This window comes from Cladophialophora psammophila, assembly GCF_000585535.1.
Source record: "Cladophialophora psammophila CBS 110553 chromosome Unknown aczJe-supercont1.25, whole genome shotgun sequence".
Lineage (NCBI taxonomy): Eukaryota > Fungi > Ascomycota > Eurotiomycetes > Chaetothyriales > Herpotrichiellaceae > Cladophialophora > Cladophialophora psammophila.
This window is the reverse complement of record NW_006912946.1, coordinates 348,182-361,911: the sequence shown is the minus strand read 5'-3', so window position 1 is coordinate 361,911 and position 13,730 is coordinate 348,182. Positions and strand designations below refer to the sequence as shown.

The following is a 13,730-nucleotide window of genomic DNA, read 5'->3' as shown; positions in this document are numbered from 1 at the left end:
GTGTTCCTTTCCCCGTCAGGTACATGTCAAACACAATACTTGGAAGTGACAAATCAGCGGCAAAGATCAATGCTCTTTGCATCCCCAAACCAGATGGGGCTGCCGAGATTTATGAATACCAGCCTATACTGAAGTGTCTCCGATTCGGAGCGCGATCATCAGGGCCTCGAATTATACATTTGACTGTGCATATATATAAGCTCTCGAATTATAAATTTGAATATGCACACAAGCTCCCTTCACAGCGACAGAAATACTCCTTTCTCCCTTAGTTCTCCAGCCTACCTAACCTTAACGTCGCCGACACCCAGATCACAAGAGCTGTCATGGGTGTCTTTTCCATTAGCACTAGGGCCACGGTACAGCCTTTTATCGTCAACACGAAAGCGGTCGTGGACTACTATAATGTGTATATCATGACCGTCACCCTCGTGCTAGCTATTATACAACCAATAGTCAGCATTCTCCATCCTCTACTCCAGGTCGGCACACGAGCTAAAGATCTTCCACCGGGTCCACCAACCCTCCCACTCATCGGGAATCTTCATCAGGTGAGCGACGAGACCATGGTCGGACTTAGAACCTTCACTAAGACGCCGCAAGATCTCAGGAGCAGGGGATTACGGCCATCGTCAGTTTCAGAAATGGGCAGAAGAATATGGGTATGACTTGCGACCACAACGTTTTCGCTCTGCACAGTTGACGTAGATTTCTTACCTAGGCCGATCTATTCCCTCATCCTCGGCACCAAGACCTTTATTGTCCTCAACACGGATACAGTGGTCAAAGACCTTTTGGATAAGTGTAGCGCTACGTACTCGCCAAGACCAGAGACGTACATGGCGCACGACAGGGCTTCAAGAAATGGACCCGGGTGGTGTCAAGTGCGAGCGCTCAACTCTTGGACTTGTATCCATTGCTCCGAAGACTGCCCAAGTTCCTGGCTCCAAACTATGAGTATGCCAGAGAGCTGCACAAAAAAGAGAAAGAGCTTTATCGCAGCCACTGGCTCGCTGCAAAGGAACGGATCATCAAAAATACAGCAAGGGTAAGTGACTTGCATTTGAAAGAGACGGTTGAAAAGCATGCCTGAGACTAACTCGGTGTCAAACTAGCCTTGCTTCTGCGACGACCTCCTCAAAGCACAAGAGTTTGAGAAGTTTGACGACGACCAGGCAGCCTATATAGCCGGATCGCTCCTTGAAGCTGGCTTCAACACGACAGCCTCTACCCTCCAGGGTTTTGTCCTGGCCATGATGGTGTTCCCTGACGTCCAGAAACGAGCACAGCAAGAACTAGACGAAGTTGTCGGGTCTGGCCGACTGCCAACGATGGACGATGTGGCTGATCTACCCTACGTCCACGCCTGTGCCAAGGAGAGTTTGCGATGGATGCCTCCTATGGTCTATGCAGCACCTCATGCAACCACAGTAGACGACGAGTACATGGGTTACAGAATTCCAGCCGGGGCTTCCGTTATCCCTAACGTCTGGTGAGAAGTTTTGAGATATCCTCCCTCTACCCAGAGACCATCACCTACATTTCAAGGACTGCTAATACTAGGATGACCAGGTACATTACCCAGGATCCCAAACGTACTCCTCACCCGCGAGTTTGCGACCCAACGCGCCATATGAACAATCTGCAGAGTGAGTTCCAATCTGCCAAGAGTTCCAATGTCAGCGAACGGCATAATTTTGTTTTTGGTGCTGGGCGTCGGCTATGCCAGGGGACGTATATCGCGGAACGCTCTCTCTTCCTTGGTGTGTCGCGCATGTTGTGGGGGTTTGATTTCTCAAGACCTCTGGATGAAAAAGGCGAACATTACCCCGGATATCAACGTCTTGAGAGGAGGTGCAGCTATCGCGCCAGCCCCATTCAAGGTGATTATCAAGCCCCGGAGCAAAGAGAGGGCAGACTTGATTTGTGGAGTGTGGGCGGACACCGAGGCCAACGTTCTGGATCCAGAAGCCAAAGAGTGGAAGCACGTACCGAACGGGATGGTGTTTGGCACGTATGTACCCCGACGCGTCGACGTGTGAGCATCAACGAGACGAGGTGTGAGCAGTACATCCAAATAGATGGGCAGGTTGCTGCCGAGTAAACTGGGCACACAATTAGGGCTTGCAGGCAGGATAGAGGAGCTTGTAAAACTCCGAGATGTGCCGTCCAAGACATACAAGAGGGGGCCAATACGGCACGATGATTGCAGTATTATAGCCGAGCATCCTTCAGCTCCTACTTGTCCACATCTGACTTCAGGCCGCGTCTTTTTGGAGCTTATTTGGCGCCGAGACCAGAGACAACAACGCACATGATCTCAACGGCAGAACAACTCTAGCCAGCAAGGTTCGTCAATCTGTTTTGCCCTCATCAAGGTGTCTCTACCTGCCCGCTATGTCCGACTCAACCTCGTCTCATCTTACGTCGCGCATGGCCAAGTTGAACCCTTTCTCGAGGACAACTCGGAAAGTCGACGACGAGGACGCGGGCGAAGTAATCGACGACTCAACTGTTGCCGGTGGAGGCCATGGAGCCCGCGAATCCGACATCACCAAACATCGGCTTCGAGTGAGCCATGCTCTCAGATCGTACCTCGTAAAGCAGAATGTCCTCTCCGAGGAAGATGCTGGTCTAGACAATGACAATCCACACCAGCTGACCGGGCCACTACATGCGCTCCTCAGCAAGCCACATATTAATGTCCCATCCTATGTAACCGATCGGTCTCACCCATTGCCTGAATATTTCATCAGTTCGAGTCACAACACCTACTTGCTAGCCCACCAGCTCTATGGCACTTCTTCCGCCGATGCTTACAGGACCGCTCTCAACACGGGATCGCGCTGTGTTGAGATCGATGCCTGGGATAACGAGGACAACCAGGACGAACCCAAGGTGACGCATGGCTATACGCTCGTTTCAAATGTCCCATTCCGAGCAGTATGTGAAACAATCCGTGATGTGATTGACCAGGAAGCTGGTCAGTCTGCCTCCCAGCCAGGATACAGAGCAGCCCCGATTCTTCTATCTCTAGAAAACCACTGTGATGCACATGGCCAATTGCGTCTCGTCGACATCATGAAAGAGGTATGGGCCGACCGCCTGTTGAGCAAGGCTTTTAGGCAAAAGGGCCACGCGGAGCAACAAGGTACTGGCGAGCAAGTGACCCTCGAAGAACTTGGTTCAAAAATAGTGCTCATTGTCGAATACCATTTTCCCAGTGAATCGGAAAGCGATGAAGAGGAGAACTCTAGCTCAGACGAGGATGAAGAGGTGAAACTGGCCAGAAAGGCCTACAACGAGAAGAAGAAGGCTGCCCCCACCATCATCATTCCTGAACTGGCCGAGCTAGGGGTCTACGCTCAATCAGTGAAGCCGCGCGACAACTCATGGTATGGCGAAGTTGGACTCAAAGACGGGCCTCACCATCATCTCATCAATGTCTCAGAGACTGGTCTACGGGCCCACATGCCTGCCGCGAACGATAAAATTGCTCGCCATAACGCTCGACATCTGATGCGGGTGTATCCCAAAGGCACCCGGATCTCTTCCCGAAACCTTAAGCCGGTGCAGTTCTGGGGTATCGGAGCCCAAGTATGCGCACTGAACTGGCAGACGTTTGGGGCGAGCATACAGCTGAATGAGGCCCTCTTCAGTGGCACAGATGGTTATGTTTTGAAGCCGGCAGCTCTGCGAGCAGGTGGATCCGGCACGCTCAACAGCGGGAAAAGGAAGATACTTCGCCTTCATGTCGCAGGAGCATCTGACGTGCCTGTGCCAGAAGGACGTGAACCCGATGACATCAAGCCATACTTGACTTGCAAACTCTATCACCCTGACATTGAAGAGGATGACGCCCCGAAGCGCAAGACGGCACACTACAGGCAACACAAACTCGGGCTGCTGCACAGGGGCGAGAATCCGCCGCCCACGGATCCTGTCTGGGGCGAGACGCTGGAATGGGAATATGAAGACAACGAGCTGGTGTTCCTCCGGATGCTCGTTAAGAGCGATGACAGTTTTGCCATTAACCCGATCTTTGCCGTTGCCGCGGTGAGGTTGCTGTATGTGCCAGAGGGCTGGAGTTTTATTCGCATGCTGGACCTGAAGGGAAGGGAGACGAAATGCTCGCTTCTTGTGAAATTCGAGATTGTGGATGCAATATGATGGAGATGCAGGTGCCAGTCAATGGAAGCCACGATGGTCAATGATGCTCCGGCTGAATATTCTTCCTCCGCCCGCATGCGGAGTCATATAATATATATATATCGAACTCCAGCTCGTTTTCCCCTCTATTTCATACACTTAAAACCCTGGACCTGCGCCCGTATCTCTTTCGTCTTCTAGTTTTAGGTCGTTTCGAGACCAGCGGGCGAGCTTGATAGCTTCGGTGAGCGAGTCAACAGACGACAATGGTTTCAGGATGGGTCCTGCCCCTCCAGCCTCTCGCCTCATCAACGCGGCGACCTCTCAGCTCAAGAGAGCTGCTGGCCTTATAGGAACAGCATCGTCGCGGACAGTTTTTCGAAGCTCCTCCTCCATATTCTGCTCCACGATCTGCAAGAGCCCTCAAGGCCTCTCGATCAGGATGGCGTCCACGCTCCCCTCCTCTCCCATCTTCGCAGCCATCGCCAGTCATGACCCAAAATCTCCTGCAATAATCCACAGCGCCTCCGACCGTACCTTCTGCTACGGCAGTCTGTTACACGATGTTGCTGCCGCAAAGGACAACTTGGCCGCTCTTGCTGAGGGGAAATCTCTGGCGGGTGAAAGAATAGCCTTTCTGGCGGAAAACGGATATGATTATGTAGGTGCGGGAGCAATACTACAATCCTCGTGCTACACATGTTGACTGACGATGTTCCAGTGACGTTCCTCTCAATCCTTTCACACGACGCAATTGCCCTCCCATTGGCGCACACCCATCCGAGCTCCGAGTTGCGATACATCCTCGAGAACAGCGAAGCCGCACTGTTCCTCTCGACGGAGAAATTCCAAGAGAAAGCGAAAGAGGTGGTGAAAGAAGGGTTGATTCATGCACCAAAACTCAAAATCCTCTCAAAAATTGAGACCGGAGCACCATCCGCTGAGAATGTCGAGTTTAGCCCCAAGGCCATTGAGAACGGTGGATTCATGCTCTACACTTCCGGGACCACGAGTCGTCCCAAGGGGGTGGTTCTATCCGTGGACAACATGACGGCGCAATCAAGCTCCTTGATCGAAGCGTGGAAATACAGCTCCTCAGACCTCCTCCTTCACGTTCTCCCACTACACCATATCCACGGCACGATCAATGCGCTCTTGACTCCGCTAATGGCCGGCTCAGCAATTGAGTTCGCATACCCCTTCAACGCGGACACGGCGTGGAAGCGGTTTGCTGCGCCATTCCTCCCTAATCCGTCGTCTTCCCCTCCAGACGCAAAGAAAAGACCGATAACTTTATTCACCTGTGTCCCGACGATATACAACCGCCTTCTTGCAACTCATTCCTCCCTCTCCACGCAAATGCAGATCGCAACCCGCACAGCGATCGCCCCTCGCTACCTCCGGCTGAATATATCCGGCTCCGCTGCTCTTCCTGCACCGACAAAACAAGCTTGGACGGAGCTCTCTGGGGGCAATGTCCTCCTCGAACGCTACGGGATGACCGAGGTCGGCATGGCATTGTCTTGTGGACTGGCGTTGGAGGATCGTGTGGACGGTTCGGTTGGGTGGCCGTTACCGGGAGTCGAGATACGACTCGTCGATACTGAGACAGGAGCCCTGATAAAAGCCGGTGAAGAACTAGATGAAAACGGTCAACCGCGCGAAGGAGAGATCCAGCTCCGTGGCCCTACCGTGTTCAAAGAGTATTTCCGTAACCCCTCGGCTACAGCGGCGGAATTTGTCAAGTCTGAGGACGGAAAGGGAAACTGGTTCAAAACAGGTGACGTGGCAATCCGCCAAGTCGTCCCCGGTACAGGCAGAAGCGAGCAGTCGTGGGCACACGGGCCGATGTACTTCATTCGAGGCCGCAAATCCGTTGACATTATAAAAACGGGGGGAGAAAAGGTCTCAGCATTAGAAATTGAACGGGAACTGCTGTCACTTCCCGAGATTGCTGAAGCTGCGGTGGTGGGAATTCCGAACGAGCAATGGGGCCAAAAGGTTGCTGCAGTTGTGGTCCTGAGTGAGAAAGGGAAGAGTGGTGGTCGGGGAGGCAAGCAGTGGGGAGTGATGGATCTGCGCAGGGCCTTGAAGGATCAACTGGCGAATTACAAGATTCCGCAGGAATTGAAGGTCGTCGAGAGCATCCCGAGGAATGCCATGGGAAAAATCAACAAGAAGATGCTAGTAAGGCAGGTCTTTTGAGAAAGACTCACAAGAACCGCCGGACCCATGCACCATCTATTCAAAACTCGGTCGGGGCAGCATGCTTTGTTGCATCGACTGATGAGCGTCAGGTAGACTGGACTGAGGAAAAAAGAAAAGGATTCCTTGTACACACTGATTTCAGACAGTGATAGCCAGAGGGTGCGAGGGCACATACGGACTCCATCATGGCAACTGATTTCTTGTTGTACAAGTAGCTGCGCAACCGCAGCATCTCGAAATATCGTTGTATAACTTCAACAACCATTCACCACCCTACCTGGACGCTCTTTTTCCTTTGCGTCCTAGTCCTCCACCTGTGGAAGAAAGGGACAGTCTAAGAGACACCGAAGACTACCCGCGCTTCGTGCCACATCTGAAATAAAGTATTAACCTGGTACTTCTCATGCCAGCCGTGGCCATGGTGGTGCTTGTACAGGACCAATACTTGACCTGCGAAACATACCACGGGGGGCACCGGTCCCGGTTCTTGACCCATGTGACCGGTCGAGGTTGAGGTGTACTGTACCTCGTATTAGGAGGGATGACAGCGGACTGATCAGATCGAGAATGCGAAGTGATTGTGTACACGTAGCGGATTTTTTTTTGAGACCCTGGTTGATGAAAGGACCTTGGCGACCAACATGACCTCTGTCGTAAAAAGGGTACGTGTTCCCCCTTGGTGACTCATCCGTAATATCCCTGTTGCAAGTGTTTAGGGGTCCTCTCACCTAGGCAGACAGGGGGTATACGCAAACCAGTCTCTTCACCATCCTTCATTAGGCCTCCTCCACAATATTGAAAAGTTTCATATATTTACAGGCACATAGTACCATGCATTGCACGTGACTTGAGCCTCAATGCTGGATTTAAGCTTTGTATGGAGTATATGCATTGGGGGTCAGCTGGTCCGATTGCGCAGACGTGGTCGACGACATGATGTGAGAATTTGGCCACCGATGTTTGCCTTGTCGCAGCACTGCACGAGGAATCCATCTCAAACCCTGTTTTTTGGTTTTTCTTTTGGTCGAAACTGGCTCGAAGTCCTTATCAATCGCTGGGTTTTCGTTATCGGGGTTATTTTTGGTCTGATTGTGGCGGATTTGGGTTGTCAATTCTCTTGCAGCATCTTTTTCTGCGATCAGTGGTCACGCAGTCTTCCGGAACGCTTCGAGCTCAAAGATTTCTCAGCGTCCTTCCTGCAGTGGAATACGTCAAATCCGAGTATCTGATTTCCTTCTGCGATTGTAGTTGCTAAATCTGCTCAGAAGGATTTTATGTCCGCCGAGGGATGCTTGGTGAAAGGCCTGGCCACGTTGCAAACTTACCATTGATAGTCTGGTGATGAGGGTATCTGCACGGCCGTCTCGTGTTCAACATGCCTGCCTGGGTCAAGTTCATGTACCCAGTCAGTGGCGCTGTTATGGGCGCGCATCAGAAGTGGCAATACATTTGCGATCAGAGCGCGCTCCAGCCACTGCGCCCGAGAGCAAGAGAGGATGAAATGATCAATCTGTCGGAATGAATATATATGGGCCATGGCCCGTGTCGCTGAGACGTCCACGCTTATTCCTTGCTGTACCTCTCAAAGGGGACGATCACCCAGAAAATATTAGAGTTCGGCTGAGTTTTGTTCGGTCTATAAACATTGGTAATCAACACACCCGGGGCGGGCACTGCAAGCAGGGCGGGAGGATAGCATCGATGTCTTCCAATTTGTGTGCAGCGAAAATGGACTCGAAAAGCGGTATTGATGAAGGTAGGAAGAACATTGACGAAAGAGCTGAAAGCGCAGCTAAAGTTGCTTGCAGGCAGGGGAACGCAGCAACGCACGCTTTCGAACCTATACATTGCATTGCCCGTCCAAGCCGACCCATGGACCGTATTGCGTGTCCAAGTGGGGGACAACAAGAATGATCGTCCACTTCTCGACTCTCCAGGAAAGCAGAGCGACCCGTCATTCAGTCTTGTCAAACTTCGGCTGAAAGCCCAGTTGTGAGTGTAGGGGTGTGTTGCCTCAAGGGGTTTGTGCCATTTTTCAATGCAAAGTAGCATCAAGTAATCCCCCTTCTGCTCTTGAAGCGCCCGCACAGACTTTTCGGTAGCAAGGAGGGGTGCAACTCGCGGGGGTTAAGGGCGAAATGGCCGGGTCACGGGTGCGCGGGCCGAGCGGAATCTTAGGGTCAAGCAGTCGAGCCGACGGCTCGGGGAGCGTGGTATCGTATCTCATAGGTATGGGAGATAATGTGGAAGTAACCGTCTCGACCCTAAAATTCTGCAATTTTGAAACTAATGAGAAGATGTTGTCACATCCACGTTTGAGTGTGTTCACACACAATGACAGAAATGTCCGGCAAACTTGCCAAATACAGATTGGCCACGGAATAAGGTTGCTCCGCGTCTGACATGCCCACTTGGGAAGTGCCTCCCGAGCATATCAATTTCGTCGCCTTTTTGCTTCGAACGAGGCTGTGTAGGCCTGCTCCAACATATGTAAAACATGAGCTAGCTATGTCCAGCGACACCTGACTTGAGGTAAGATGAAGCTCCTGTCCCTTGCGTTCTCTGGTGTGAACTGTTGTAAGGAGTCTCTGGACACAGCATGGAAGATTTGCCCGCAAGCCCGAGTGTGCAAGCAAAATGTGCTTCGATAATCATGTTTCTGAAAGACAGTCATTTGTGTCATCTGTGCACGGAACTACGTAAGCAGCTTCTTGCAAGCTCATCGCCAGGTGTCTATGACTTAGGCATCTTCTCGTTCGGTCACTACCCAAACGTGGGACAGCCTCAAATTTCTGTCAGGTCTGGACGCCATTTGTGCTCTCTCTTGTGGCGAAGCCTAGGAATACCCCGACTCCCTGGCAACCCTTTGCTTTCAGCCACGACGTACAGCCTTACATGTCAAAAGCCCAAGGGCCGCATTGTTCAGACACTGACATTGCCCGATGGGCGAACTCGTCAGTCGCATCTGCAGAGTTGGCATGGAGAGATGTCGACGCGTCTTAGAAACCTGAAGCGGAACCCTGCCCGAGGCATACTTTCTGGCTCTACAGCATCCAAGCAATGTTTCGGTTTGGTCGACTCCTGGTAACACAAGTGTCTGGACAACCACGAATGCTCTGTTAACGATGATGATTCAGGCAAGCTTCCAACTCGGCTTTTGTTCGTGGACACGACGAATGCCAGACCCCGTATCGAACTCTGCGCTACGGCCGACCTTTGCAGCGAGCAGCGAGACAAAGAACTCCGCCATCTCACCCTGAGTCACTGTTGGAGATAACAAGAAAAGTCCACACTGACGAAAAGCTCAATGGCGCCTTCCAAGTTGACCATCCCTTTTGATCAATTGCCTCGGACAATGGCTAGCACCATCATAATTACGTTGGAATTGGGGTTCCACTACTTCTGAATTGATTCTCTATGCATTGTCCAAGACGACCATGATGATTGGCGGCGCGAATCCGCCGAGATGAGGAGGATCTACCGCAATGGAGTTTGCAACCTTGCAGCCCTTTGTTGAATCCTACTAGATACAACCGTCAAGACACGGTAGTACTGGGTAAGCAGAACCCTGTTGATGAATCGAGCATGGGTTTTACAGGAAATTGTTCTGTCACCACGTTCAATCTCCTACGGTACCCAACTCCTCTTCTGGGAGCGTACCAAAGCTGCAGCCGCGGAAGTCAAGCCAAAGATGACCGCTTAAATGACACGCCCGTCACCACAGCTTTCTTTCTTCTTCTGACTCTGATAGATGACTGGGGGCGGCTATGGTGCAGGGTCGGAATGTTCGAGGCAACTATGGCCGAGACAAACGTGTACAACGAGCTGAGCCGACATATAGCAAGCACCATGTTAGATCAGTTTGCCTTGATGGCAGAAATCTCTATTGTTTGAATACCCACTCACAGTATACAATCGGCACTTTGGCAAGTAAGTGGAATGAGAGACTGACTGTCAACATATTGGCCGCTTGAAGCGATTCCTGAAGCAGTAATAAACTCACAATCATCATCTTTGAATTCTCGGCGTCTCCTGGAATGGGGGAAAGACCCCTCTGCGGGATATCTTCAGAACAGTTCATCATTTGTGCTGCAGGAGAGCAGGGAGACGGCCACGTACTGCCAATGAAAACTGGTAATAGAGGGCGAGCGGAATGGGCCTTGCATTTCAGCTAGGCTGTAAAGCAGCAGCCCTGCTTATATAAAACTGATGCTACATTCGCAGTTTTCGCATCTACTTTTGAAGATATCGCATCTGGTCTCTTGTTGAAATCAACAGAGTTCGGATATGGTCCCTCGTCCGAATCCTACTCCGGTTAAAAGACTTCCTCCTCCCTCCTCAATCGAGCAGGCCAACCTTGAAGCAACAAGCGATGTCGCCTAAACGATGTCGATTGATTGGCCCTGAAAATCGGCACAATGGAATGCACAAGTACGGATCTTTCCTCGTGCCTTTGAGATTCAGCAAACCCCTCTCGCTGCGGTGGAACAATGGCCGAGCCGTCCGCCAGATAGAACTCTTGCGTGGATGAAATACTCGCGACCCAGTTGGCGAAAGTCTACAAAGTGCCGCTTTCCGGTCGTTCCTGAGCAATGATTCTGGCACCAATGCCATAGATGCTCTGGAATTAGGCAGAATTGATCTCGCCTTTTAACTCCTCTCGCAACCTCCAATGACAGCTTCTCCCGGCCATATTCCGACGGAGACGTCAATGCGTTACCCCAGAATTTCCCCATTTTCATCGACCGGCACGACACTCCTTGTGTGTTCTTTACGGGGAATTCAAAACCTCAACATCTCCATGCTGCTCAAGCCGTACCTGGTGATCTGCAGGACGGTAAGTGAAAGGTCAGTGGAGAACCACCTGCTGGCCATGAAGCCAGTTTTGAATAGCTTCCCCGCCATGGCTTTCCAGGGCTCCCACCTCGAACTCGAGGTCCTCGAACGATATAAAACGGTGACTCGGAGAAGAAGGGTTATTTCCGATTGCACGGTGCTTCTACACTCTTCTGCTTGATTCAACGGCTCTAGGTAGACATACATCCAACGCGGCCAGCAATGAAATCCCCCATCTTTGGGGCGGCATCTGTGCTGCTCCTTCTCAGCACGTTCGCGAAAGCACAGAATTCTTCGTCGACTGTACCAGTCATCGATCTCAATTACGTAAAATACAGCGGCCACCAGAATGCCACCGCGGGCATTAACTACTATCGTGGCATCCGTTATGCTGCCGCTCCCACAGGCGAATTGCGCTGGGCAAAGCCCATGCCTATCGAATACATGAACAACTATAACGGCCAGACCATCAATGCCTCGACCCTCGGCCCGGCATGCTATCAATCCTCTGCGAGGTCCACCTATGCTTCCCCTTCGGCACCACAAGGACAATCAGAGGATTGTCTGCTCCTCGATGTGCTAGTGCCTTCCAAGCCTGTTTCAACAGCCTTGCCTGTTCTTTTCACGTAAGTGGGTCATTTTCAACCAGTTCTTCATGGTCAGCATAACTTCTCCGAGATCTGGTGGATGCCAATCTGGAGAAGACCTCAGTGAGCGCTCTGCTCCTCCCTTGCGTGATCCAGCTTTCATCCTCCCAAGTCTGCAGACTTTGACTTCGAATGTTTCAAACCAGCATTCACGGTGGCGGGTACGTCGGTGGTAGCGCTCCATTCTCCTACCCAGGCGACGCCCTAGTAAACCGGTCCAACGGCAACATCATTTACGTGGGTATCCAGTACCGCTTGGGAATGTTCGGATTCATGGGCGGCGATGTCATTGCTGAGAATGGAGCGTTGAATGCTGGCCTGCTCGATCAACGCGCTGCCATGGATTGGGTCCAGCGTAACATCCGTGCCTTCGGTGGTGATCCTGGTCGCGTCACTATCTGGGGGGGTTCGGCTGGTGGAGGCAGTGTGTCATGTCAGCTAATCGCGAATAGCGGCTCTGATTTCCCTCCTTTTGCAGCCGCGATTGCGGACCATCCCTGGTGGCAACCCCTGGCAAACAGGAGCACGCAGAATATCCAGTACAATACAGCCCTGAAGCTGTCGGGCTGTTCGGATATCAATTGCCTCCGCGGCCTATCTTCTGCGACGGTGGGAAACCTCAACCAAGCAGTGATAAATGCAACATACCCTGGACCTGGCAACGCATACGGCGTCTACTACTGGGGCCCCGTGGTGGATGGCAAGTTCATCCGCGACCTGCCGGACCAAGAATTTGCAAAGGGCAATTTCTACAAGGTTCCCTTGATCACCAACCGCGACGCTTACGAAGGCTACATCTTCTCCAACATGACGCAGACATCTCAGGTGGACGAGACGGTAGATGTGAGTTTCGACCGGTCTTCTCTTCGATTCCTCCTCTGCAGCTACTAACGAATTGCCCCCAAATTAAACTAGGCTGAAGCCCTCTTCCCCTCCGCTGGTCCTTCGTTTTTCTCCCGTCTTTACTCGCTCTATCCACGCAGCTCCTTCAACAGCACCTTCTACCAGCGCCAGACCTGGTTCGGAGACTTCATCATAAACTGCCCGACCTACTACATGGCCTCGTCCATGGTGGACTCGCTGTCCAACCGCTCCGCGGTCTTCAAGCTCACGTTCGCGGCCGGGACGGAACTCCACGGTGCGACCAACCCTTTCATCTCGTCTAACGTGACCAACTACCCCAGCGCGAACAACCTGACCCTGGCGCACATCATGACCAGCTACTGGGTGAGTTTCACCGTGTTTCACGACCCGAACCCGTTGCGGACTTCCGGCGCGCCGTACTGGCCGAGCTACATCTCCGGAGCGGCTGGGTCGGCGGCGGAGGGCGAAGGCGTGGGCTTCACGGTCCAGGCCGTCACGTACAACAGCATCAGCGCGATGCCGGATCCGGACGCGGCCGCCCAGTGTGACTTCTTCAACTCCAGGGGCTGGCAGATCAGGAATTAGGGTCTCCCTTCGCTATTGATAGTTGTATAGGCCACAAAACGCGGGGCCATCTTCACGGCGGGCCCGTATGAATGTGTGGGGAGTGGACATGTACATACCGACAACGTATTGCTATGGAGGATGGACACCTATTCGGTCACTGTTTGGTTCCGTGAGTAATACATACACACTGTGCGCATAACAGTATGGGTGACATCTGTGACATAGCAAGACACGGACGTTCCCGAGCCGTGGCCAGTCGTGTGTGCGTCGAGAATCGGGATGGTATAGAGTAGTACATTATATAGAATCCCTTGTGTGACTATACTCTCCAAGTGCAAAGATCTGGCAATAGCAACAGCATATCTTGCGATCTGAATGGGCATGCCCATGGAGGTGGACACGGGGCTAGTTGAGGTCTAGGTCCAGCATGTCATAGTCTGCTGGGTATTGCCGGTCGTA

At 52.1% G+C, this 13,730-nt stretch overlaps 5 protein-coding genes across 5 annotated transcripts; all 5 read left to right on the top strand.

Moving 5' to 3' along the window:
- Positions 1 to 326: 326 nt before the first annotated feature.
- On the top strand, positions 327 to 2,042 carry A1O5_11414 (uncharacterized protein; the record flags this gene model as incomplete). The annotated part of the gene is made up of 7 exons (XM_007751986.1): positions 327 to 551; positions 604 to 662; positions 722 to 782; positions 854 to 1,048; positions 1,116 to 1,492; positions 1,573 to 1,763; positions 1,801 to 2,042. 7 exons carry the CDS (start codon positions 327 to 329, stop codon positions 2,040 to 2,042), a joined length of 1,350 nt encoding a protein of 449 aa, XP_007750176.1.
- A 355-nt stretch (positions 2,043 to 2,397) lies between these two features.
- Positions 2,398 to 4,170, top strand: A1O5_11413 (uncharacterized protein; the record flags this gene model as incomplete). The annotated part of the gene is made up of 1 exon (XM_007751985.1): positions 2,398 to 4,170. The coding sequence occupies one exon, from the start codon at positions 2,398 to 2,400 to the stop codon at positions 4,168 to 4,170; it is 1,773 nt and encodes a 590-aa protein (XP_007750175.1).
- A 421-nt stretch (positions 4,171 to 4,591) lies between these two features.
- Positions 4,592 to 6,354, top strand: A1O5_11412 (uncharacterized protein; the record flags this gene model as incomplete). The annotated part of the gene is made up of 2 exons (XM_007751984.1): positions 4,592 to 4,814; positions 4,871 to 6,354. The coding sequence occupies 2 exons, from the start codon at positions 4,592 to 4,594 to the stop codon at positions 6,352 to 6,354; spliced, it is 1,707 nt and encodes a 568-aa protein (XP_007750174.1).
- A 3,145-nt stretch (positions 6,355 to 9,499) lies between these two features.
- On the top strand, positions 9,500 to 9,865 carry A1O5_11411 (uncharacterized protein; the record flags this gene model as incomplete). The annotated part of the gene is made up of 1 exon (XM_007751983.1): positions 9,500 to 9,865. A coding segment is annotated over one exon (197 nt), but the record flags the coding sequence as incomplete, so codon positions are not given.
- A 1,550-nt stretch (positions 9,866 to 11,415) lies between these two features.
- On the top strand, positions 11,416 to 13,289 carry A1O5_11410 (uncharacterized protein; the record flags this gene model as incomplete). The annotated part of the gene is made up of 3 exons (XM_007751982.1): positions 11,416 to 11,819; positions 11,987 to 12,683; positions 12,756 to 13,289. 3 exons carry the CDS (start codon positions 11,416 to 11,418, stop codon positions 13,287 to 13,289), a joined length of 1,635 nt encoding a protein of 544 aa, XP_007750172.1.
- Positions 13,290 to 13,730: the final 441 nt, after the last annotated feature.